Raw genomic sequence first — 22,919 nt, forward strand, 5'->3', positions numbered from 1 at the left:
TAAAATGCATTTTTGTAAATAAAAAAGTTCAAAAGTAAAAATAAATTTTTTTCATATGTATTTTCGTATTTTTTTTTAAATTTTTTAGTCTATTATATAAATATTCCAAGTTATAAGTATACCCAATATTAAAAAAAAAAAAATTACTTTTAATAATTTTTCAAAATTTCCTTTTTAAATTATTTTCTTTTAATATCAATATATTTTAATTTTATATTCACATTTTTTTAAAAAAATAAGTATATATTTTTTATTTTTTTTGTAATAAAATTTCATATAATATTTTATTTTAATTTAATTTTTGTTTTAATATTTTAAAAAATTATTTTATAAGTATATTTTTTAAAAATATAAGAAGGAAGAAAAAAAAATTAAAAAATTAGTAGATATATATTCTAGAAATTTTTTTCAATGTATGCACTGATACATTTTATTTGTTTTCGTATCTTAATTTTTTAATCAAATTTTGTGTCATAGTCATGTAAATTATAATTATTTAAGACATTTTATAAAATTTTAAGAAATTCAGAAAAAAAAAATACTGAAAATATAGTTCAAATATTGTGTTGTACGCGTGACTATTTATTTGAACACTATTTTTTATATTGTAAATTATAAAATTTTGTAGGATATATTAAATAACTATAATGTACCTGAATATGAAAAAAAATTAAATTAAATTTTCTTTCTAAAACGAAACATATAAAGGGTGCATCAGTGCCATTTTTATATAAAATAAATATTAATAAAATGGGTGTGTATAATTTTATGATTATGTAATAATTGCGGGGTGTAAGAGATAATTTAGAAAAGAAAAGTGGGTTGAATTGATATTGAATGAAGGGGTTTTCAAACGAGAGCGGTTGGTTGGGGTTTGAGTTTGAGAAAAAGAGTTTCTTTTCACTGTGTTTAGTGAGTGACAGCAAAAATAGGTTCAAAGCTTTCATCTTCTTCCCCAACAAACCTCGGCTTTTCTATACCTGACCTCCATCTCTCACCTATGGAGGTTCCCAAAGATCAAATTGCGACCCTTATGGACCTCGGCCTCTACAACTCAGCTCAAATGCTCGTATTATTTTCTCTTTCTTTTTCCCAACCTTGATTCAATACTATTTTCGATCTTTTTATTTTTCAAATTATAAAAGCTAATCCTTCTTCTTCTTCTTCTCTTTTTGAATAGAGTTGTTTTCTTGTTTCCTCACCTGCTGCTAATGCCGATACCAATCCACACCTCAAAGCTGAAAGCTTGGTAAGGATCTTGAACTTCGTTCCCCCTTTTTCTGTATTGTATTCTTTACCCTTTTTCAATTGTTTTTTGTTTTTAATTATTTTCTTACTTTTTTTGCACAGGTTCTGTTAGGTGATGCATTGTTTCGTGAGAGGGAATATCGCCGAGCAATTGTAAGAATATCAGCGCAATTTATATTTATATATATAGGGGATTTGCTCCTACTGTAGGGTGATTTCTAATTTTCATAGTTGTTATATCCCAATTCTGATTACTTTTTCGGTGTCAAAAATAAAATTCAAAATAGTCTGTTTTATGTGCGTAAAATAAAACAAACACTGTGCAACTGAAGGCTAAGTGGCTTTTATTTTCGGCACTTTAAATTATTCTTAATTTTTAGAAAACAGATAGAATGCCTATTATAACTATAATTTACATCGTCATATAAAAAAATTAGTTTATAATTTCTCTACATACCAAATACAAGAAATGCCCCAATGAATGGAGCAAACCTCATGCTCTCACCTATTTTTTTTTCATAGAGAGAGAGTATTCATGCTATTATTATGTCATAAGGTTTTGAAGAGTTTTTGGATGAAGTTTTATAGATGTTAAGCTATAACTGCTCCAATTCAATTTACATTGATTAAGGCAGTATGCTTTAATAACTACTCTAGTCCAATTTACATCGATTAAGGCAGTAGGCTTTAAGATGGATCTCTGTAATTGAATGTCACTTATACATGAATTTGGTTTATGCTTCGAGTTATATGGATGGATTGTAATGTTTTTCCTTTGTTGACAGCACACGTACAAGCAAGCATTGCAACATTACAAGATTGCAAAACAAAATTCAACCAGTTCTAGAAGTACGTTATCGTCGAACAGGTCCTCTTCTCCCAATTCTTTTAACATATCAGCTATTAATGAGAATGAGGTAGGTTGTTTATTTCATACTTTTTTTATATTTTCTCCTTGTTTGAGCATAATAGTATTATTTGTTATGTTATGTTATGTTAGTGCAAAAGATTATCTTATAAAGAAGTGTTCTTTTCCGTTGTTTATTTGACAGGTGAAATTCAAAGTTGCATCTTGCCATTGTGCGATAAATGAGAATAGACAAGCCCTTGCTGAGGTATGCACACTCATGTATTCTTGTTAGGGGAATAATACGAGAAAATAGAAATGTGAGACTTGTTTTTCGGTACACACATTTTAAAGTAAGAAAACTTGATTATTTTGTATTGCATGGAGTATTTCAGTTTTGATAATCTGGTGTGAAATATCAAGACTCTAAATGGAATTTGATAGATTTTACTCGTCAGTAGCTGTTTCATTTCTTTTACTCCTTAATGAGTTAAATTTGTTTGAATCCTATTACTCTGCAGATGGAGCAAATCAGCAAAGGAAGAAACTTGCAGATGAATCTTTTAATGGGAAAGCTTTATAGATATTCCAGAAATAATCGTTCTGCTATTACGTGTTATAAAGAATGCCTGAGGTTCTGCTATTGTTTTTATGTCACTTTTCTTTTAATAATTAAGCTTATAGTCTTATCTTATAGATCGGTAACTTATTTGTTTGTTAGGCAGAATAAATTGGGTTGATAAATAATACTACTGCTACGCCTAGTTTTCTTTTTCTAATCTTTAGAGTTCTTTAACGATGTTGCTGCTTCAACTCTTTGCCGTTTTGACAGGCAGTGCCCATATGTAATTGAAGCCGTCACAGCTTTAGCAGAGCTTGGGGTTTCTGCCAAAGAGATTGTTTCACTGTCTCCTCAGGTTTGTTTATTTATCAGAGAGCAGTTTATAATTTATTATTTTTAGAATGTGAAAACCTAAGATTCTTCAACTGCAACATTTATCCTCTTTGTATTGTTCAATCCAGACTGCAAACAGAAGTTCTAGGGCTCCCTTTGATTGTTTGGACTCAAGCCGTTGGCTTCAAGTAAGTACTCTACAACTTGGTACTTGGTAATACATAAATATATGTAGTTGTACATATATATTTAACTATCAGCATTCTTTTGTACAACACAGTTGGAGAATATTGGAAGTTGCTACTGTAAAAAGGGCATAAGCATTTTTGTCTGCTAATCTGACACATTTAATCTTCCAACAACTTGCCTTTTGAGCTTTGAATAGACTATAACTTATTAATCTCTCTAATTTTCCTACACATTTCATACAACAATATTCCGTGCAGCGGTATGTTGAGGCCCAGTGTTGCGTTGCTTCAAATGACTACAAAGGTAACAACTTACAAATCCTTTATGTGTATAAGTGATAGCCTGTAAATAAATTGCTTGGGTAAGTTATATGTTGTTAATTAATGACCAAAGGTTAAGTTTTATATACAACAAATGTCTAATATGTTGAGAAATTCAAACATGACATATGCACTTCAAACTCCAAGTAAAGTTAGAAATTCTAACAGGTAACCAAGATCCAAGTGTAGCCACTTAGCCTTAAGTGGTTGTGCTGGTGAGATGCCTGGGTTCAAGTCTATGTAAATGCATCATATAAAAATTAAAAATAATGCAAGTGTCTTAATTTGAACCACAGCATTTTGTTTTCCATGTGTGTTTGCAGGTGGTCTGGAACTATTTACAGATCTTTCACAGCGTTTCCCAAATAATATACATTTATTACTTGAGATTGCAAAGGTTAGTAAATAATTACATTGTGTAGCTCATATTCTACATTAGATAGCTATCTGTGCTTTGTAAATCCTTGTTTTGAGAGGTGGGTATTGGCCTTATTTGAATTGGTCATTATTGAGAGTGTGTTGAGAAATGCCTGATGTAGTTAGTGACTGTGTAAAGAAAAATCTAAATTTGCGTTATTTCTATGCAAAATTAATGAGAATACGCCTCCTTTGTTGCTCTATTTCTTCAATGACTTCTGTGTGAACAACAAATGTTTTGAAGGTTGAAGCAATCATTGGGAAAAATGATGAGGCCATATTGAATTTTGAAAAGGTAAACATGTTTTTATTATGCTGGAGTGCTCTTCATTTTTCTATCACCCTTGTAAAAGATGAGGAGAAGCCCATCCTCATTATTAAATTATATATATTGGTCTATGCAGGCTCGATCAATTGATCCATATCTGGTGACTTATATGGATGAGTATGCAATGCTTCTAAAGATAAAGTCCGATTTTTCAAAGCTAAATAAATTGGTACACGATTTGTTGGTCACTGATCCTACAAGGCCAGAAGTTTTTGTAGCTTTATCGGTGCTGTGGGAAAAGAAAGATGAGAGAGGAGCTTTATCTTATGCTGAGAAGGTATTTTAGTTGGTTTAACTAAATTGACTTTCTCTTCCATTAGACCATCTCTATTCTCTAATGCGTAGGGTAAAAAATGTGCTAAATTTGGCACAAAAAATAAGTACATGCTATATTTAGCACACTTTTTGCAAGTGTGCTTCAATGCATAATAGCAAATTAAGATACAAATTGATATAAAAAGTAATTATGATTAATAATCAATAAACTAAATATATTTTCTAAAAAATAATGACAATATTGTACTTAAAGTGTTTTTAAGTAACTCATTAATGCTAAATGACAATAATGTAAATAAAAAAAGGTGTATTAATTGTGTGCCAAATTTGGCACAAGTTAGCACACAATTGGAGAAGGAGTTTTTACAAAAATATCAAAATATAGCATTGTACTACTTATTTGGCATTCCATTGGAGATGCTCTTACATATCTGACAAGTATCTCTTTCTTTGCAATCAGAGCATACGAATAGATGAGAGACACATACCAGGTTATATAATGAAGGTATTGATTCTTCATTACTTTAATAACCTTTGAGTAGAAATTCATGTTAGGATTATCCCAATAAATCAAGACTTTTCTTTAATACTTGCAATGATTGATTTTATCAGGGTAACCTACTGTTAACAATGAAGCGAGCAGAAACAGCTGTAATTGCTTTCAGAGTAGCTCAAGAATTGAGACCAGATATTCGTTCGTATCAAGGTTTGTCACACTCATCTACATATCTTGAACCTGGGTTGTGTATATACAAGCTCGACATATTCTCTTACAAGTAATACATACCCAGAATTTTATAATACTTACAACAATTGTAATTTGTAAATTCATTTGTGTTAGGTTTGGTGCATTCTTATTTGGCTCTCTCGAAAATCAAAGAGGCTTTGTATGCTGCGAGGGAGGCCATGAAGGCCATGCCTCAATCTGCAAAGGCTCTAAAATTAGTTGGTGATGTACATGCTAGTAACTCGGGTGGCAGGGAGAAGGTAATCATCTCAGCGTCAGTTCATAAGTAGAGCTTATCTCCTATTATTGTTTCGAGACATCATATTGAGGCTGAATTTGTAACAGGCAAAAAAGTTCTATGAGTCAGCCCTTAGGCTCGAACCTGGTTACCTTGGAGCTGCATTAGCTCTGGCTGAGCTTCATGTTATTGAAGGCCGAAATGGAGATGCTGTATCTCTCCTCGAGCGATATCTCAAAGACTGGGCTGATGACTCCCTTCATGTAAAACTAGCACAAGTATTTGCTGCAACCAATATGCTGCAGGAGGCACTGTCACATTATCAAGCAGCATTAAGGTTAGAGAACTCTATAAAATTACATCCGAAGTTACTTTTTGTCAAGTATTAATCTGCTATTCCACTTGCACCCTTCAAAATCTAAATCATGCGAAACAAAGGCTTGGTCTTATAGTTATTACTTATTACTCTCTCTCTTGATAATTATGTGCATATTTATAATATATTGTTCCATATATCTGTTTTCACATCAAATGCTATGTATATATATGTATATATATATATTTTTTTTTTTTGCAGGCATCCTGGATGCTAACAGTTAGTGAAAAGATTTTCCATCATGGATGCTAACAAATATATTTTCACACATTGCAGGATAAACTCTCAGAATGAAGCTGCGAAGAAGGGTTTAGATAGATTAGAGAAACAAATGAAGGTTTTTCTCCAAAGTTTTATTTTTCTTTCACATTTCCTTGTATGATAGGGAGTAATTAGTGCAGTTTTATATCAATAACTTGATAAAACATTTGAATTTTGATATTTGTGACACTTCATAGGGGGTGGATCCAGATGCACCCGAAGAAGATGAGGAAAACGATGTAGAGGATGTTGATGGGGACCAAGAAGAGACAGATCTTATATGAGGACTTTCCTCTTACATTTCAAGATTTGCTGAAATGAGAAGATGACACTTTGCAGATCAAGCTGAGCACAAGCATGGGAACTGCCGTGGATGTCCCAAGCTCTCGAGCTGTTATTTCAGAGTTTTCTTTAGAGAACAGAATTTGTCTTTTCATATCTATCTACTGAGTCAAGGATGCGCACTCACAAATGTCTAACTTGAAACCATGAACTGCCTGAGTTGAGGTGCCAGATGACAGAAAGCAGGAAAGAATATTGGTCAATGCCTGACTATTGCAGAGTTGTTCATCTTCCCAACAATGGTGATACATCTCATGCTCTTGGTAACTCATTCTTTTGGTGCTCTTATTTTATTTTATTTTTCACTTTGTATGTCTCAATGTGCCCTTGTATTATTATATAAAGTGAGGTGAGTGGTCGTTCTCATTACGAGAAAGAAAAAAAAAAAGAGATTATTGTATTCTTGATTACCCAGTTATTTCTACGTGGTTATTATTTATAAAATAGCCCATCTGTTTTCTGATTCTACTCATTTGTGAAATTACTCCGAAATAAAAAAAAAAAGTCAAACTGTTTAACCATAAATATTTTAGTGTAACAATTACTTTACAAATGATAATTAATGGAACGGCATCTAAACAATAACAAAGTAGAAAATGGCAAAAAAAAAATGTTACATCTGACATCTAATGGTTACATTATGTACAGTACTTGCTACGGAAATACAACGTACTTGATTCCGAGCTCAGGTGGGAATCTAAAGGATCTTCGTATCAGCTTCGGCTCGTGGTCATTAAAAAAAATGTTCTAGTTGGTCTCCTCTATACTAAACATGGAATGGTTTCCGAGGTGTTGGTGTTCGATTCTCCATTGATTGCAATCTTTGTTTGAGATGAAATACTTCAACCTGCATGGTAACACACAAGACAATTATAGTAAAAATGAGCATCAGATTTTAGTTACAATACTTGATTATAACTAGACGTGATACCTGTAATTGAAAAGCCCTAGCTCGTTCACCAGCAAGAACTCCTCTTGTTGATTGCAGTTCCTAAAGAGTATTCACCAGCATTTTGTTCATCAGAGACAAGTATATAAGATAATCAATGTAGAGTAGTTAGTCAATGCTAAGAATGACTTACCTTCTGGGTATCATCCAACACTGCCTTGAGGAAAGCTACGTCGTGCTCTAGCCTTACATTGTCCGAGTGGACTATATTGGAGAGGCTGTTAGCTTCTTCTTGTGCAAGTTCCACACCAGCTAGCTTCTCCTTCAGTAACTCCATCCTTTTCATCATGTCAGCCAACTTTTTCTCCATATCTTGTTTGCTCTTAAGAGCCGATGATGAATTCTTTTCCGCAGCTTCTCGGCCTGCCAATGCAGCAGCCAACTGTCCTTCTAAAATTGCATTCTTTCTAATCAGTGCAGACACTTTTGTTTCATAAAATTGGGATATACTTGAAGGAGTCGATAATGCTCCCAGTTTACTATCATTTTCAGGGAGAACTGAATCACAATTATCAACCTGCAGACTCCCACTTCCTTGGTTATGGGGGTTTGAACTTTCAGTGTCATATGCAGCAAGCATATCTTCCACATGGAACTTACCTCCAGTCAAACTAGATCGAATTCCTGTATCAGTTTGACTTATTTTATGTTCTACTGCCTGCAATAAACATGTTTACAATGTCAAAAAAAAATATGCATGAATCTTTCTGATCATAATGACAAGCCATGCTCACTTACAATCTTGCATGACATCCCAAAAAGTGAAATCAAGAGCAACTAACGGAAAGCAGACATCGAGACTTACTATGTGTAAATTATTGGGCAAAGCAGGGTAAGATACAGATTAAAGAAATAGTATCTTAGAATGTATGGAGGAAAAAGTTGAGAAATTGAACAGAAAATTTCATCTCTATAATAATAATAATGAGTCCTACTTTAAATAGATATGATTGGTTAACAAATTTGTTGTGTCCCTGGGTAGAAAATTTGGTTGTATATTTTAGGTTCACATATCACTCAATAACAATATTGATAGGAATATTCTCTATTAATTGATAAAAGAAGTGAACAAGAACATTGTTGGGTATTTGAGAGACCCAATACTCTCCCAAGAGCTACAGATCAATACTCACCCCAAATGAATCCTCTCCCTTCTATTTATTCCATTACCTAAGGTGTAACTTAAACCCATAAACCCAGCCACACTCTAATATTCAATATGGTAAAGGGATGAAGTTACCTGTGAAAAAGAACTTTCGTCTTCTGGTTTCGTCATCTTAACAACCGAGCTGTACTCTTCCTCATTATGAAACTGCTTGCGAAGTGACACATTGCCAGGAACAGGATTTGGATCCATTAGAGATTCTGACAATGATAATCGTCCAGAGCCATGCTGTTCAATAGCTGATGCTAAATTTTGTCTGGCAACTGAGTCAACTGTGCGCTGGGAAGATCCATTACTGAGTTGACTAGCCAAATCTGTGGATGATGAGTATTTTTCCATGAGCGAACTCCCTGGGACGTTATTGGGGATATGTCGCCGACTTATAGATGATTCATTCTTCTCCAAGGCCAGTATTTCAACCTGAAACATAACGAATTAAGCAGACAGCAAGAAAAAACAAAGTAAACACAACTGACAAATGAGAATAACCTAGTAGTGATTATTAATTAAAGGCATATATGACAAAAAACATGGGAAATCAGGATGTTTGAAGCAATAAGGGGAAATCACCTGTTGCCAATTAAATTTAAAATTGAAAGGATTTAGGCAAACAGAATAAGAAATGAAATGTATGTTCCTTTATCAACCTGATCTGATGCCTCTTTCTTGGATCCCCCAAATGCGACAAGAAAATCTTTGTCCTTGTGCTGCACGAAAACTAAACTGAAACCCTGAGAAAAAAAAACAGCAGGGAACATGTTAACAAGTCCATTTGCCAAAAGAAAATGCCATTAAATACTTGCTTAATCTCTTAAATCTTAGGAAAAAAATAAAATAAAATGTGGTACAAGCAAAACGGCCAACTCTACATATCAGAACATTTTTGCTCAACAAAATTTAACAGCAGGTACCTTATTGGTGGTGATGGAAGATGAGAATGAAGTACTTGCTACTGACCATTCAACTTTTGTAATGTCAAAGACAAGAGTCTCGCCTCGTCCTGTAAAAATTCATGTATCAGTTAACAAACACTAATGAAAAACACAGCAAATTCTACAATAAATTTATAACAAGTTAACAAATTTCACAACAGGAAACTTTTATAAAATATCTGAATCTGAAAATAGATTTCTTTCAATAGCACAAATGATGCAAGTAAAAAATAGACACCCAACCAGGACTTGCGAGTAGAACCAAATAATTTATTGTGTGGACTGTGGAAGAAAATAGTAAAGTGCAAGATATGTCAGATTACATGTTAATAATAATAATAATAAAGCAGAGACCTATACGAATCAAGAAGCTTGAAGATTTTCCTTTTTTTTTTTAAAAAAAAAAAAAGAAAAGAAAGAAAAAGGTTCCACAAGAAATAACATATCAAAACAGAATGTTTTCCATTTTATGGCATGGCATCAATTATTATCTGTCAACCCAACACATGTAAACATACAGTGAGAAAACACAATTTTAGCCAAATCAAATGTTACAAGAATCACAAGATTGGGTCAATAGAGCAAATCTTGTTGAGAACAATTTAATAACATAGCATGAAACATTTATCATCTCAGGTTATGGAGCATACGTTTTTTTCTGCTTCCACCCCCAACAATATACCATTTTGTTCCACATAGAACTCCACAGCAACCGGCTCTAGGTGATGGATGGTATCCCCGCACCTTAATTCTAGACCATATCATCTGCGGGAAATAGCTATCTATTAGATGTCAAAGTATAATACATTACTCATGGGTGTCTATGAAAAGATAAAATAGTTGATCACCTAAAAGTAATAAAAGGAAATTACATACTGTTTCAAAATTAAGTGAATACAAATCATTCAAGGTCCTCGACTTTGATGCCCCTCCAAAAATATAAAGCATTTTGTCATCATAAAGAGCTGCTGTGTGGTTGGATCTAGGAGGAGGTCCAGGTCCTCTGCAGGTAAATTATGAAAGGTATATGATCAAGAGATAGCTTACAACAAAAGGACATTGGATACCAATCCAAATCATCCCATGACTAAACAAATTGGACGCCACCAAACAAAGTTTCCAAAGAGAACATTATCAAGAAATTCAGAGCACCAGAGTCCACTCACTTGAAATGAAGAGGAAGCCACGTCAATGACTTGAGATCAAACCTATGCAGATCATTTAGTTTTTTCCTCTTGGCATCTTCACCACCAAATAGGAACAGAATAGAGTTCGCCCTTACTACAGTATGACCACTGCGAGCAACCTGCAGTTAATAAAATCCGTGAAAGGGACTTATTATATAGTATAATGACTGTTCAAACTTGATACAGATTTTAAAAGTGTCTGACATGCCCAACATTATCCACAAAACAAGCTCCTCATAAGCATATAATTTATAGTATCTATACACCATACGATACATTTGTTTGTGTACTGTTAACCCAGATGTAGTTGCACTATCATCAATGCAATAACCTTACCGGTATGTCTCCTTTTGCTTCCATAAGAGACCAGCACTCTGTTTCTGTGTCAAACACCCACACTGCAGAAACCAAAGAAAAGACAGCCATATTTTAGATCACGTTTAACAAAATATTGGTGATTAATTGAACAAATGAGACACAAGGGATATTTAACCTTTTACTTTCTCACTCCATGGTTCAGTTTTTCCGCCAACAAGAAGTACTTTTTTTCCCCATGAAATCTAGAAGCATAGAATGTTTTTCAGCCACAACAATGAGAGATTCGATTACTAATAACTAAGATGTAATTTCTAGCTCACATAGTTAGTGATAAGAAATAGGAAAAATAAAAGATAGATGTGATGTGCATCAACTACTTAACATCATTGGCATCCTCGAACAATCAATATCATAATGCCTGCCACTTAATTTTCTACTTCTGTAAGAAGCCTTTATTAGGTTAAATCTTATACTGGTGTGCTTCTTTAAATATAATTATTCTTTCAGTTTCTTATGATACTTCATATATTGACGGATCAATTTATGGCTTCTTGATTCACGGCTTCTTCCATGCTTAGACATTGAACTTTCATCTGCGTGAACTGTTTAACTCTCTTCTGAAAGTGAACTTTTAGATCAACACCAGTGATCATAATATTTATATCATGCCTAACCATATCAACCAAAAGTCCTAAGCTCATTATTGCACAGCTGGTAACATCAATCATTTTAACAAGCAAGCAAATATGAATTCTAAAATTATTCCCAAAAAGAAAATTAAATGATTTCAATCACACAAGAAATCTATTAAAAGTATTTGTGTTATTACCAGACAATGGCCCTTGCATGAGGGGATCTTTAATGGCAGATTGCTGGATGACAAATAAAGTTTTGAAGAAGCTTTGGTCCAGGTAAACCTATCAAAATTAAGCACCTGACAATGGAGTTGAACACTATAACCGTTTAAATGACAATTCTATTGAACATGAGTATAGCTCTTATAATGCTAGATAGGATTACTTTGCCCTGAATCTAAGACCTAAAGAACATAATTCAACAAAGAAACTTATCTACCTGCACATCATCTAGCAATCCATTTCCAGATTCACCACCCACTACTATCATCTTGTTCCCAATCACAGCTGCTGCATGCTATTGAAAATAGAAGTAAAACTTTAGTTTCTCTTTTAATAAACTCAAATGGAAAATCTTAAGAAAAAAAAACTACCAACAATATCCTTACATTAAAGCGGGGAGTGGGTTTATCCCCAGAAACTGACAACACCATCCAACTCTCAGAGTTCGCCATTGTAGAGCTACCAGTGTCCGAAGCAGCAGACAAATACTGATCATCACGTTCCTCAGAGTGACCACTAACTTTGGCAGCACTTTCACTCTGCAAAAACTCAAATGAACTTTAGCTCAAGAAACAACCACCATTGAAAATACAAAACCCACAAGCAGAATCAATTAAGCTGAGAAAACTTACATTATTAGAGCTGTCATTTCGTTTTGATTGAGGCCTTATTGGACTTCTAGTTCCATGAGTAGAGTCAGATTGTTGAACCTTCAATCTGAGAGCCCAACCAACCCATTTGACTGAGATTATTAGTTCTAAGAAAAAAAAGTCAAGTTCTTTAATTTTATTTTTCCAAATCTAGAGTTCTGCACTACTTGAAAAAAAAAATCTCACCGTCCAAACTTCATCCGTCGTCGAGAAAAACCGAGCATCTTTTTCTTCTTCTGAAAGAAAAGCATTCTATATCACACAAACAACCATGAACAGAAAAAGCTTCAGAAGAAAACCCTGTAGATTTTGGGAAAAGGAAGCTGCATTATCATCAAAAAGCCCTAAAAGAAAGCTCTGGAAGACATGAACAGGACCGCATACGGTTGACGTTAAAAAAACTGATTAGCAGTAATGTCAGAAGCAAAATCACCTTTTTAGTTTTGTTTGGTTCCTGAGAAAGTCAAGTGACCAAACGAGAAAGAGACCAGTCGAGAGAGTTGTGACTCGGTGAGCTAACTCGCTCTCTCTCTCTCTCTTCTGAGAAAAAACTGAGCTGGAACGAGGTAGCGCGAGAGAGACAGGGAGATAGAGGAAGGTGCGTACGTTAGTATAACTTTGTCGTTTTGTCCGTATTTAGGTATACGATAGTTGCTCTTCTTGATATTCCTTTCAGATTTGGGGGATTTTTCCTTTTTTTCTTCTTTTATAGCTTAATTATTGTTTGGCTAATTAGTAATTTTTCCTTCCGAACTTTGACATGTACTAAATCGTGCCTCCTTAACTTTTTTGGCCGTTAAAAATTCCCCTGAACTATTGAGATTGTTAAATTTAAAGACTTTTGTCTAATTTTAGTAAAAAAATTCTAACATAGATGAAAGTTCAAAGGGCATGATTTAGTATATATCAAAGTTTGAGAGGCATGATATGATAGATATCAAAGTTTTGAGAGCATGGTTTAGTACATAAACAATCACTGAAACAGTAAAATTGAATGAAATTAGACAAAAGTCTTTAAATTTAGCAATCTCAATAGTTCGAGGAGAATTTCTAACGGCCAAAAAAGTTCAGGGGGCACGATTTAGTACATGTCAAAGCTCGGGGGAAAAATTACTAACTAGCCTATTTAAATCTATCTAATATATTATTATTTAAATGGCTAATTAAGATTTTTTACTCCTCGAATTCTTACATGTACCAAATTATGTCATCTGAATTTTTAAGGTTGTTAAAAATACCCCTGAACTATTAAGATTGTTGAATTTAAGGACTTTGTTCCTACTTTAATAAAAAAAGTCTAACGTGGATGAAAGTTCAGGGAGCATGATTTAGTACATGTCAAAGTTCGAGAGGCATAATTTGATAGATATCAAAGTCTGGGGAGCATGGTTTAGTACATAAACAATCACTAAAATAGTAAAATTAAATGAAATTAGACAAAAGTTCTTAAATCTAACAATCTCAATAGTTTAGGGAGAATTTTTAATGGTCAGAAAAGTCATGATTTAGTATATGTTAAAGTTTAAGGGACAAAAATCCTAATTATCCTATTTAAATTGTAATTGAGATAATATTTTTGGTAAGAGAATTTTTAGAGTATTTTGTGAGTATAATTAGTAAAATTGTAGGATGTATCTTAAAATAATATATGTGTATGTATGAATTTACTCAATTCATATTTTCATTATTTAAATTCTATAAATTGTAAATATTTGAAATATTCTATAAAATATAAAAAAAAAAATATATATATATATATATATAAATTTTAAATATTATAAGTGTATTTGTTTTATTATAGGATAAATATTATTTTAAAAATTATCAATTAAATTATTTGTTTTGTTGAATGATAACTCAAATCTAAATTTTGTGTTTTCAAAAGTAATACAAAATAAATCATGAATTCAATATTTATTAATTTTTTTAATATAACTAATTTGAATTAAAAACCAACCTAACTGAGTTTTTACTTTTTAGCATAATAAAATTCAAATTTTTTAATATTTATTTTATACTATTTTAAAAAACATAAAATATAAATTGCTATTTAACAAAATAAATAATAAAGCTAATATTTTTTACAAAATTAATAATTTAAAATACTATTTACCTTTTATAATATTATTTGAATTATTTCAATTTTTTAAAGAATTTAAGATATATTTTAAATATATATTATATTGTTATGTATAATCATGAAAATTAAAAATTATTACAATATAAAAATGTATTTATTCTTTCCAAAAATAAAAAGACGTATTTATACACCTATTTTAATATTGTAAAATTAACTAAAATGTTTTAACAATAGAAATACAAAATGATAATAAATAATTGTTAGTAGGGGTGAAGGAAGCTAAAATGCGCGGAGCGTTAAGGATAGCCCACATGGAAAAGTGGACTAGTTGATAGAAGTGAGAGTGAAGGAGTGAGTTGAGGTGGTCGAGGCTGAGACATTTATTTCATGACGGAGAGTGGGACCCAACTCAGTACAACCCACCCACCTTGGGAATTGTATTTCTTTCTAAGCCTATTCACACAAATTACAAATACATTTCAAAAAATCCCTTTAAACTACCCAAAATTATCTAATTTTTACTGAATGGTAGTATACTTAAATTTAATCACATAATTTTTTTTTATAGAAGGAATTACTTATATATTATTTTTTTTTTATAAAAAGGTAGTTTTTATATGGATTATTATACTAATTTTAATTGCGATTTAAATTATTCCATAATTGCTATATAGATTTTTGTGTAAAATTTCATAAAAATACAAAAAAAAAATTATTACTTTAAAGTGTAAAAATGAAAAAATCTCAATTTTTTTTTTCAAAATCTTTAAAATTTTGGTTCCATTTTAATTCTTAGTAGGCTTATTTGTAGTGAAGGTTTCTAAATTGTATAAATATTAGTAAATTGATCCTTGAATTTTATTTGTTTGATTATAAATTAGTCCCTAAACTATATAAAGTTTAACTAACCAGTCCTCAAACTTTATTTTTTTAATAAATTAGTTTCCAAAATTTTATTTTCTTAAAAATATAAAGTTTTCACTCATAAATGATGGTATTTTATTTATTTAGTTTTGTATTAATTTTTAAAATATTTTTATATTAATATACTTTATCAAATTAAATGTAATTTTTATATTTAAATGTAATTTTTTAAATGTTCAAAGAAAAAAAATAAATCAAGATATATTAACAAAAATGTTGATTCATTAATGGTTTTGGGAGATAGGAAATGGGATGAAGAGATTGTAAGGGATGTTTTCAACAATAGAGATGCTGAAAAAATATTAAGCATACCTTTGTTTTATTCTGCTGGTGCGGATAAATGGCACTGGGGCTTTGATAAATCGGGGGAGTATACTGTTAGCTCAGCTTATAAGTTTCAGCAAGATCAGAAAAATGAGAGCATTGCCGATGTTGATACCCGTTTCTGGCAGCGGTTTTGGAAGATTAAAGTGCCTCCAAAAGCACTTAATCTTGTTTGGAGAGCCTTGACAAACTGCTTACCTACAAGAGTGCAACTTATTTCTCGACATGTGAGTGTGCAAAGAACCTGCCCGAGGTGTCAAATTGCAGCAGAAACTGCTTTTCATGCTCTGCTATCATGTCCTCGGGCGTATACCTGCTGGTTTGCTGCTGGTTTGGCGTCCGGAGTTGTTGCAGATCAGACCTTTGGCAACTGGTTTGTTGCAGCAGCTGCTCGATGGAATGATGATAATCTGAGGTTAGCCGTGATGCTCTGCTGGGCTATTTGGCAAGCCCGCAATGACCAAGTTTGGAAAGGTAATTCTAGGACTTCTCGTTATATTTTGGCATTAGCTGGAGGTAATCTTAATCAATGGAGATACGCTCAAGACAAAACATTTGTTCCCTCTCAATTCAATTTGAAACCGAATGAGGGGGGTGAGCTTTGGACAAAACCCGTTGGAAATACGATTAAGATCAATGTTGATGCCGCTATTTTCGAGAGTCAAAATCGTTATGGTTTTGGTTGGGTTGCTAGAAATAATGAAGGAAGATTGCTTTGGGCAAAATCTAGCAGCTTTTGCGGGAGTGTTTCTGCTGAGTTTGCAGAAGCTTTGGGTTTGAAAAAAGTGCTGAGTTGGTTGAAGGATAATGATCTCTCAAATGTGGTGATTGAGTCTGATAGCTTGGTAACCATACAAGCGGTTAGGAGTTCAATTTCCTTTTCTTCAACATTTGGTTTTTGTGTTACTGAATGTCAATCGTTGCTTTCAAACTTGTGTGATGTTGATTTATGTTTTATAAAACGATCTGCGAATCGTGTAGCTCACCATCTTGCTAGAGCTTCCGTTTCTTATGCTGATTGTATGTACAGGGAATCTAATGTCCCTGCTACGTTGATGGATGTAATTCGTTTGGATATCTAATAAAGTTTTGCACCTTTTATTCAAAAAAAAAAAAAAGTATGCCGAAATAAGAAGTAAAAAATAATTTTTTAATTAAGATATATTTTGAATATTACAAAACCATTAATACATGTGAATCAATAATTTATCTTTTTATGAATAATACTTACACAAAATATTTCAGTTACCCAATAATTCTTCTACACTTTCAAGTAAATATTTCTTCTCATTAAATAATTGATGTGCATGCACTAAAAAAAATAACTATATACAAGGTTTTTTTATAGATCAATTATATGCAAATCAATAAAAAAATTTAGATTCTCTAATTATTTTCCCTACTGATCATTTCTTAAAGATACAAAAGAAAAATCTAATCATATATGTAGTAAAATATTATTTGGGCATATACTTTTTTATAAACTACCTAAGTATATATTATATTATACTCATTCACATCCACCCTCCTTCAGTTTCTATTTTACTTTCCATCAACAACCATCAATCCAAAACCTCGAATCAAAACCCAAATCTGTAACCTCACTGTGATTTGGACCACGCCGGTGGAGAGCCTAGCCACGACTGGACCGCAGAGGGTCTCGCTGTGACTGGAATGCCAAGATCGGGGTCTCGCTGTGACTGGACCGCGGAGTGTCTCGTTGGCCACGACTGGACCGCGGAGGGTCTTGTAGAGGATGGTTAGTTTTTGGTGGCCGGTTGACAAGATCGAGGTTTTTGTGTGCATGTAGGTTTAAAAATCGTTATGATGACACTTGGGAATGGTTGAGGTGCAGCTGGTGGCTCGGAGTGGTTTGTGGCGAAGGAGATGGATGTTTAAGATTAAAATAGTGCGGCTCGGATATCAAGAGAGTGGGTGGTGAGTTTTGGTAGTTGGTTGACAAGATGAGGGCTGGGAGTGGGGGTCAGGTTGGGGGTGAAACGGTGCTGGAGTGGAGATGAAGAAGACGAAGAAGACGAAGAAGAATAAAGAAGAAAGAAAAAAGAAAAAAAAATCATTTTTAAATAATTTTTTTTTAAAATTAAAATAATAATTTGGACGAATAATATTTCGATACGTGACAATTTTAAAAAAAACAAACAGCTCAGTTAAAATTAGGACTAACGGATAAATAAGAAGCATGATCTTGAAAACTATTGCCACTATTTTTGAAGATTGGAGACTAATCTACATAAAAGTAATCTTTTTAAGGATTTTTGCCACAAATTTCCCACTTAAATATTATGGATTGAAATATTATAACAACTTATTAACATAAAAAAAAAACAAATATATATTTAATTAAATGTCACTTTGTCTTAGTTTATTAAATAAAAAAATTATATTATCAAACAATAGAAAAAGTTGACCACTTTATTATTTCAATAAAAGGAAAATTAACTAATGGACTAAAGGGCACTGTAGTCCTCAAAAATAAATTATATATATATATTAAATATTAAAAAAATAAATTTGTATATAATTATTAAGGATTTGTCTCCCTTTTCAGCAAAAATAAAAATAAAAAATTAGTCTCCTAAATTATTTTTTTCTTCACAATTTGCCCATCATCTTACAAATTCAGGCTCGAGGTCAAAGATTCAACAAAATTCCATAGATCATAATAGTCCATATTTAATATATTAAATTAAATAGTCAATGCATGCATGGACGATGCAAGTTGAAAAAATTTTCTTTTTTCTTTTTATGTGAATAAAATAAAACTACTTTAAGTTTATTATAAATTAGCACCAGTTTTTTCGACTGGTTTGCTGAAAAATGGTCTCGGCATGATGGAGACTATATAGCAGAAATCCTAATGGTAAGTTGGTCTATATGGAAAGCTCGCAACAACCTCATTTGGAATAATCGTGTTAGTTCTGCAGCTGATGTAGTCTCTATCGCTCATCAATCACTTGGACAATGGCTTTCAGCACAAAGTCTTCGGTTTGAGCCAATTTTCCTAAACTCTAATTGCACCAGCAGCTGCAACTCATGGTCCAAACCAGCTGAAGGAATGACCAAAATCAATGTTGATGGAGCTACATTTGATGCTACCAACTCTTTTGGCACAGGTTTCATAGCTCGAGACTCTAGTGGGACGGTTATATTGGCTTCTTCTACCTACTCGTATGGCTTCTCTAACGCTCCTTTCGCTGAAATAATTAGCATAAAAGAAGCCTTGAGTTGGATAAAAGACTCACATCTGTCGAATGTGGTGATCGAAACGGACTGCCTTACTGCCGTTCAAGCTTTGCAAAGTCAAATTGATATGCCTTCAATGTTTGGAATTGTTGTAAAAGACTGCAAAGTTTTATTGTCTTCTTTATTTAATGTAACTATTTCTCATGTTAAGCGATCTGCTAACAAGGCTGCCCATTGTTTGGCTCGTGGCTCTTGTTATTGGTCTGATCGTAGTTTTTCAGAGAGTACTCTTCCTAGTACTCTCAAATCGATTGTGATTGCGGATTTAATTTAATAATATCATCCATTCCCATTCAAAAAAAAAAATAATTAATGAACAAGAGAGTGTTTATATTTTAATACGAAATAGAGTATATATTATGGATTCCGTTATTTTCCCATCTTAATTATATATATAATTAATATTGAAATAGAGTAGTATAAAGTCAAGCAATATAAAACCATAAGATAATTACTTGATATATATATATTTATATATTAAAACAAAATTATTCAATAAAATAATCAATCCAGAATATAAATGACATGCAGATATGCAAGATTGGTAAAGAATTCTCTCCGTCATAGGCTAGTTATTTTTGATAAAAAGAGAGTGAATAAATATATTCTTTTCAAACTTGCATGTTGTGATTGTGAATAAATAATCAATATATTGCTGAAAGGTCGAGTTAGCTATTTCTATACATATAAATATATATATCCCATAATAGAGAAGTGTCAATTTTTGAGCGTTTACACCAATAATAATGAATTACTTGATTAGGAAATTTGGTAATGGGGGCCATGAAAAATGCTCAAATCTATATTATTTAAAAGTGATGATCAAGTTGCATATAAAATCATCTTATATTCTTTATTGGTATATATGTTTTTCTCATACAATGGATTAATTTATGTCTCGTTTTTGTAAAAGTGGAAATTGCGATTATTAATTTATTTATATATATAAAATAGAAAAGGAAATTCAATCCATACCAGACCATCATATCAATATTGGCGAGGACCCATATATACCAAGATCAGCCAGCCCAGATCAATTTTGTTAATATTAATTAAGAACTAATTAATTAATAATACCATGAGATCATATATATATATAATGTATAAGAAAAACACAATATATTCATTAATTATATTATAATAATAGTGTTACAAAAAGGCTAAGTACTACACAGTACACACCAAGTAGTAGATTATACATATTATATATATATATATATATATATTTAGCTAGCTAGCTTACTAACTACTTTCTTCAAAAAAGGAAAAAGTAGTCTAATTAAGCTATGCTTATTATTATTATTATTTTTATAATAACTTAATTAAAGCTCATTCTATAAGCTATTTTCATATTCCGTTATATATATAATATTAATATATATATATAATCTCTTAAAACTCTAAACTTACGTACGTGAAAGGTAATAGGGTTATAAGAAACATAATATATATTGGGATTAATTAAACCCATAAAGCTCCAACGCTTTTGAGCATTGGAATTAAGGACCTCTTGAGATGAAGGCTCATGACCTCATTGGCACCACCAACGAGCTGACCACCAATGAAGACTGCGGGTACAGTGGGGCTGCAGCCGAGCATGGTGAGGGCTTGTTCGATCTCTCTCCCTCTTGGGATCTCGTCTAGCTCGTAAACCGTTGGGTTCACACCAAAATCACAGAACAATGTCTTTATGGTGTGGCACATGCAACAAGTGCTTCTGCTGAAGATCACCACTGGCTTCTCTGATGCCATCTTAGTCACTCTCTCCATTATAATTATTAATAATATATCAAAATGTAACAATGCCAACAATAATATTTGACAATAAGAAGAAGAAGAAGAAGAAGAAGTAGTAGAGCTAGGCTGGAATGGTATGAAAGTAGTAGAAGTTGTTGTAGTTTGTAGTAATAAGAAGAGTTGATGATGTTTTTGTTGTGGGAAATTTAGGCTGGTAAGGATGTGTTTATATAGGGTCTTGTGATGGGGTGTTGTGTTGTACATGTGTACTTTATTATTATTACTAGCTATATAGCACTATAATACTATAGCTATAGATTGGTATTACATATGATTCTTATTAGCTAGAGAGAGAAAGAGAGAGAGATCATGAAAATCGAAAAAGTTTGATAGCGAAGGAATTAAAAAAAAGATGGATGAGAATGTTCCATTAGATATTTCTGTACGTGTTTTTGTGTTATTAATATTGCAATGCTTCCAAATCACACTTTGATATCATTTTGATAGTGAACCAAACCATATATTGCTCTATAATATATATATTGTTGTATATGTATATGTATATGTGTATACAGATAAATATAATCATAAACAGTCGTCACAACCACACGATTCTATTGCATACGGACTTAATACGACGTGTTCTTCGTACGGCTTCATATTACTACATATATATTTGATCCAAAACTATATACTATATCATATTAGCTACGTCCATAATTTTTATTTTATTAATTTACCTTTTTTTGTTCATTATCATAAAATAATCAACATATTATATAGTATATGTTAAAAGGGATGTTTTGGTTGTTATGTATGGATAAACTACAAATTTATATATATTTTATTCATTCATAGTTTGCACACTATGATTATCCATAAATAGTAAGTTTGTTTTTAAATTGAGTAGCCTAAAATTTTCCATATTTAGAGATTATATTTACAAACAAATATTACTCTGTTTCTGTCGTATCTATCTATATATCTATAAATTATTTATATATATGGATGAATATTATTAAGTTATTAATTGGGGTGTAGCTATCGGTAGAGGCCAGAGGGCATCTTGTGAGTTGGAGAAACTAGTTGTATTTATCCAATTGGGACCTCCTTTTTCGTAAAATAGAGAGATTCGCACCCAATTCACGAAAGTGAAATTAAAGACAAATGAAAATAGAATACTACAGTCCAAATTTGCTCACCCAAGCCAAAACCCAAGCTATAACATAGTAACACGTGTCCTCAACATGCATATTATTATAATTAGTAATGTAGTATATATTCACTACTATAAATATACTCTTCATCATCATCATCATCATCATCATAAATTGATCGATGCATATACACATTTTTTTTTGAAAGCAATGCATATACAAATTAATACAACCACAAACATAAACATATTAAATATATACTTTATCCTTTTATAATATAAAATTATAATAATTTAACTAAGTTTTAATTAATTAATATGCAAAAACTTAGTCCGGTATATTTCACTTTCGACTTTTGAGTATATGAAAAAAAATGTGGCCGTACCAGGAAAGAGAAGACAGATGCTAAGGTCCCAACATTATCCTCTTGGAGTACTTTAACTATTTCACTTTTTATTATAATTTAAAAAACAAATGTAAATATGTATAGTGATCGACAATAAGAAAATATTCAAACTCTTTTTTTCTAAAAAATTTTTTTAAGAAATATTCTCGAAAGATCGAGAGTAGTTTTATATATATAAAATATATATCATCATAATTTGTCAATTTATTTATTTAAAAAAAAAGGCCATTTAACTTTCTTTTGTCTTTCTACTTTTGATGGATTACCAAATAAATTTCGAATCTATATAGGTATAATAATATACGTATAAAATATATAATTATATATTGTGTCTTGACTAGTTGCATATGTACAGTATACGTGTGTGTGTATATATGTGATGTTCAGGGGTATTGGATATGGCCACGATAGGTGTTATTAGTGGTAGAAAAGGTCAGATGTATATATATATATAAATATTTAAGGTAACAATGCCCATAATGTTATAAACTGGCTCAATTGGACT

At 31.9% G+C, this 22,919-nt stretch overlaps 5 protein-coding genes across 7 annotated transcripts; 3 read left to right on the forward strand and 2 right to left on the reverse strand.

The window, feature by feature from the left end:
* Positions 1-779: 779 nt before the first annotated feature.
* LOC115721782 (anaphase-promoting complex subunit 7) lies at positions 780-6,932 on the forward strand. Its single transcript, XM_030650859.2, has 18 exons — positions 780-1,069; positions 1,181-1,249; positions 1,351-1,401; positions 2,034-2,165; positions 2,301-2,363; positions 2,617-2,729; positions 2,928-3,012; positions 3,119-3,178; positions 3,437-3,482; positions 3,823-3,896; positions 4,161-4,211; positions 4,321-4,521; positions 4,981-5,025; positions 5,133-5,226; positions 5,362-5,507; positions 5,593-5,822; positions 6,138-6,198; positions 6,320-6,932. Exons 1-18 carry the CDS (start codon positions 1,001-1,003, stop codon positions 6,404-6,406), a joined length of 1,677 nt encoding a protein of 558 aa, XP_030506719.1. The 5' UTR covers positions 780-1,000; the 3' UTR covers positions 6,407-6,932.
* A 24-nt stretch (positions 6,933-6,956) lies between these two features.
* Positions 6,957-13,188, reverse strand: LOC115721781 (acyl-CoA-binding domain-containing protein 6). 3 transcript variants are annotated; one of them, XM_030650858.2, is made up of 17 exons: positions 12,956-13,188; positions 12,709-12,758; positions 12,505-12,589; positions 12,259-12,411; positions 12,090-12,167; positions 11,845-11,949; positions 11,191-11,257; positions 11,034-11,095; positions 10,677-10,816; positions 10,387-10,513; positions 10,161-10,275; positions 9,490-9,578; positions 9,226-9,309; positions 8,654-8,998; positions 7,547-8,071; positions 7,396-7,455; positions 6,957-7,311 (listed from the first exon to the last, which is right to left on the reverse strand). In XM_030650858.2, the coding sequence occupies exons 2-17, from the start codon at positions 12,744-12,746 to the stop codon at positions 7,231-7,233; spliced, it is 2,154 nt and encodes a 717-aa protein (XP_030506718.1). In that variant the 5' UTR covers positions 12,747-12,758; positions 12,956-13,188; the 3' UTR covers positions 6,957-7,230. The 3 variants fall into 3 exon arrangements, with proteins under 3 accessions (XP_030506718.1, XP_030506716.1, XP_030506717.1); XM_030650856.2 differs by having other exon boundaries at positions 12,709-12,822; positions 12,956-13,151; XM_030650857.2 differs by having other exon boundaries at positions 12,709-12,774; positions 12,956-13,125.
* A 2,565-nt stretch (positions 13,189-15,753) lies between these two features.
* LOC115720280 (uncharacterized) lies at positions 15,754-16,932 on the forward strand. Its single transcript, XM_030649435.2, has one exon. The coding sequence runs from the start codon at positions 15,754-15,756 to the stop codon at positions 16,930-16,932; it is 1,179 nt and encodes a 392-aa protein (XP_030505295.2).
* Positions 16,933-18,728: 1,796 nt separating this feature from the next.
* On the forward strand, positions 18,729-19,388 carry LOC133031204 (uncharacterized). Its single transcript, XM_061104646.1, has one exon. It carries the CDS (start codon positions 18,729-18,731, stop codon positions 19,386-19,388), a length of 660 nt encoding a protein of 219 aa, XP_060960629.1.
* Positions 19,389-20,216: 828 nt separating this feature from the next.
* On the reverse strand, positions 20,217-21,061 carry LOC115723004 (monothiol glutaredoxin-S4). Its single transcript, XM_030652399.2, has one exon. The coding sequence runs from the start codon at positions 20,882-20,884 to the stop codon at positions 20,576-20,578; it is 309 nt and encodes a 102-aa protein (XP_030508259.1). The 5' UTR covers positions 20,885-21,061; the 3' UTR covers positions 20,217-20,575.
* Positions 21,062-22,919: the final 1,858 nt, after the last annotated feature.

This window comes from Cannabis sativa, chromosome 9, assembly GCF_029168945.1.
Source record: "Cannabis sativa cultivar Pink pepper isolate KNU-18-1 chromosome 9, ASM2916894v1, whole genome shotgun sequence".
NCBI lineage: Eukaryota > Viridiplantae > Streptophyta > Magnoliopsida > Rosales > Cannabaceae > Cannabis > Cannabis sativa.